At 35.0% G+C, this 3,738-nt stretch overlaps 1 protein-coding gene across 1 annotated transcript in view; it reads right to left on the bottom strand.

The window, feature by feature from the left end:
- LCT (lactase) overlaps nucleotides 1-3,455 on the bottom strand; it is a 44,243-nt gene extending 40,788 nt beyond the window's left edge. The window contains exon 1 of the mRNA XM_011354480.2: nucleotides 2,819-3,455. Coding sequence (XP_011352782.1) covers nucleotides 2,819-3,455 — 637 coding nt within the window. The remainder of the gene's footprint in view (nucleotides 1-2,818) is intronic.
- Nucleotides 3,456-3,738: the final 283 nt, after the last annotated feature.

Raw genomic sequence — 3,738 nt, 5'->3', positions numbered from 1 at the left:
ACATTACAACTAAATGTAGTAATGTAATGAGATCCTGGAATAGAAAAAAGACATTAAGTAAAAACTAAGAAAATCTGAATAAAGTATGTATCAATATTGCTCCATTAATTATAACAAATATACTATACTAAGATGCTAATATTAGGGAAAACTCAGTTCAGGGAGGGGAGGATATATGGGAACTCTGTACTATCTGCTCAGTTTTTCTGTAAATCTGAAAATGTTCTAAAAGAATAAACTCTATTAATTTTTTAAAGTGTTGATTAAAAAGGAAAAAACTCTTACAAACTAAGAATGGCTTTCACTTTTGCAGATTATCCTTGACTTTTTAATGATTGACAGAAAATGACTCCTCAAAGAATGAATGTGGAAAAGATGCATAATTACCTAAGAACTTTGAGATTCACCAGGGATAAAAACATTTGGAAACTAGAAATTCTAAAGAAAGAAGAAATAAATTTAAGTAATTGTAAAAAGTACCATTAAAAATACATCAAAAAAATCACCTGAAAAAAAGATTGATAAGTTTGTATAAAAGTAAGAACTTCTGTTCATCAAAGACTCCATTAAAAAGAGTGAAAAGACATGAACCAGAAAAATACTGTGGTTACATGTAACCAATACAGATTAAAGAATACATAAAGAATTCCAACACGTCAATAAGAAAAAGACAACTCAATACATAAATGAATAAGATATATAACAGGAATTTTACAGAAAAGGAAACAAATATGGCTAATAAACACATGAAAGCATGCTCAACCTGAATAGTAATCAGGTAAATAAGATCATAAAGAAATACTTTTAAATACATTAGATTGGCAGAAATTTATTATTCTGGCAATTACAAGTGTTGAAGGAGTCAACAAAAATTCTTATACATTGCTAATGAAAATGTAAAGTGGTACAACCGCAGTGAAAAAAATTTACATTCTCCCTCAAAGCTGAACATTCGTAACCTCCACAATTAGCAATCCCCTGTGTATATATACAAAAGAAATTCTTGCACATGTAGAGAAAAACATGTACAAAAGAATTTTCATAGCAGCTATGTTCATAATAGCAAAACCTGAAAACAATTTGAATGTCCATAAGCAGGAAAATAATAAAATGTGGCTTAGCCACACATGGAATATTATATAGTAGTGAGAAAGAATACAGTATAGCTATATTCAACAACATGGATAAGCCTTGGAAACATGATTTTGTTTGGAAAAAAAGGAAGTCCTAGAGGACTACAAAAAATATAATATTCTTTTATGGTGCTCAAAACCAAACCAAGCAAAATTAAACACTATATTGTTTAAGCATATATGCACTTGGGATAGAAATTATATTTTAAAAAGGTAATGGAATTATGGTGAGATACCATCAGAATGGCTAAAATAGAAAAGATGAGAATGCCAAATGTTGGTGAGGATATGGGGCCATTGAAACTCTCACGTACTGCAAGTGAAAATATAAAATGGAACAACTGTTTTTGGAAAACTGGCAGTTTCTTAAAAAGTCAAATATATCTCTATTTCATGACAGCAATTTCACTCCTAGGTATTTATCTAAGAAAAATGAAAATATAAGTTCATACAAAAACTTGTACAAGAATGAATGTTCATAGCGGCTCTATTCATAATAAATAAAAACTGAAAATAGCCCAAATGCTCTTCAACTGATACATCCATAGTAGAATAATATTTAGAAGAAAAAAGGAGCAAATTACTAGTGGAGGAACAAAATGAATAAATCTCACTAACATTATGATGAATGTTATAAGACAGACACAAAAGGATATGCAACTGTATGGTTCTATTCACATCTATGCTATAGAAATCAGATCAGTGGTTGCTCCTGGGGATAGGGATTGATCAGGAAGGGAATTTTCTGAGGTGTTGGCTAAGTCTTATATCTTGATAAGGGTATAGGTTACGTGGATGTATGTGTTTGTCAAAATTAATCAAACTGTAAAATTAAGATCTATGCATTTCATTATATGTGACTCATACCCCGATAAAAAATTCTTAGGAATATAACAGAATTGCATTTCATATTGTATTTTCTAATCAGCAGTAAATGGAAATTTACTTATAACATCTTTTTAAAAAAAAAATGGCGAATGTGCTTTATTTGTTAAAATGCCACCTTTTCTGTAATTAATTTTTTTTTAATTTAAAATGTTTGGCCTTGTACATTTAAGTTATTGTGGACACCGAACAGCGGGGGCAGGGGAGCCAAAATTGGTTCTCAAAATTGGCGTACCTCGAATTCGCCTAGGGAACTTATTAAAATCACAAACGTCCTGGTCCCAACCAGACCATTGAATCAGAACCTCAAATTAGCTATGAAGCATGAATATGGACAATTACAATTACGCTCTTCTCACTACCTATTAGTATATCATTATTTTATTGATGTATTTATTGTCTGTCTTCTCTGCTGGAATGTAAGCTCCAGCTAGAATGTGGAAGTTGCTTTGCATAAGAAAAAGGAAAGGCTGAGGTAGGACAGGCAATCTTGAAACCTTGAAAGAGTCAAGGAGGGAGAACTGGAGAAGGAAGACAGAAAGTTAATCTGTGGCAGCACAGACTCAAGACTGGGCAAGGGGTGCTTAAAAGATATCTTTCAAAGGGAATGCTGGATACTACACAATATAAGCCATCCCTACCTATCTCCTTTGAGAAATCTTCAATACGATATTAATTTCTCAATAATGAAGAGATATGATGGGACTATTGAGGGTGAGTGGGAAGAAACGTTGTGTCTTGCTTTAAGGAGGATGATAAAGGCTGCTGGTGGGTCAGTCATCAGGGTCATGTGTACTCACCTTGAGAAGCATATTTTTCGTGGTAAATCTCATAGGCTTTTCTGTGGGCATCCGTGAGGGTCTGGAGATGTACAGATCTTGATTCCTGGTGGGGAAGTTCCATTATCACCTCCTCCAAGTCACTAAAAGTGAACCAGACCTCAACTAGGTCCCCAAAAGACTGGAAGGCGAATGTGGCATAGTCAGCAAAGAGATCAGCAAAGACTTCGCTTCTCTGGATGATGCCAGTGGGGAGGGCCTGGTGCTGCAGGATGACCAGGGGCTGAAGCTGTGCAGCCCTGATGGCCTCAAGGAGTCGCCGGTAGCACTGCACGACTTTCGTATCTGGATTCTCGGAGCTTCCTGCTGGAAGAAGTTGTGCCCAGGGCAGAAATACTTTATAATGGGTGATCTTACTGCCATGAATACTACTAAGGTACTCTGGCAGGGGGGCAGGCAGTGGCTGACGACAAACATAAATGTCTTTGCTCCCCGCTGCAAAGTTAGAACTCTGGTTTCCCAGGTTGCTCGGGTTGTGTAGCAAGTCATCGGTTAAAGGACCAGCAGCTGAAATGAAATTTCTATCAGATTCCCAGTCTAGTGCCCAGCACGAAAAACTTAGGAGGACAATAAAGACTAAGTTCCACATCAGCCTCATTTTCAAGGAACTGTTAGGAGAACTGTGGGATCCTTATTTTATACCTATAGCTGAAACTAAAATACTAAGTGATTATTAACACTTCATATTGAACTGGGTTATCTATGGTAATAAAATCAGTACATGGTTCACCAGTGTAACATAAAACAATTTAAAGACTACAAGAGATAACAAAACCTCAAACGTCTTGAACGATTTAAGCAGAGGAACCTAGAAAGTGTCTGAAAAAAAGAATAGTTCTCTACATTTTTGTCTTACAAATTATTTTCAAATCTGTTTATGT

Source organism: Pteropus vampyrus, unplaced genomic scaffold, assembly GCF_000151845.1.
Source record: "Pteropus vampyrus isolate Shadow unplaced genomic scaffold, Pvam_2.0 Scaffold17, whole genome shotgun sequence".
In the NCBI taxonomy this organism is placed as follows: Eukaryota; Metazoa; Chordata; class Mammalia; order Chiroptera; family Pteropodidae; genus Pteropus; species Pteropus vampyrus.
The sequence above is the reverse complement of the archived record's forward strand: the minus strand, read 5'-3'. Positions and strand labels throughout refer to the sequence as shown.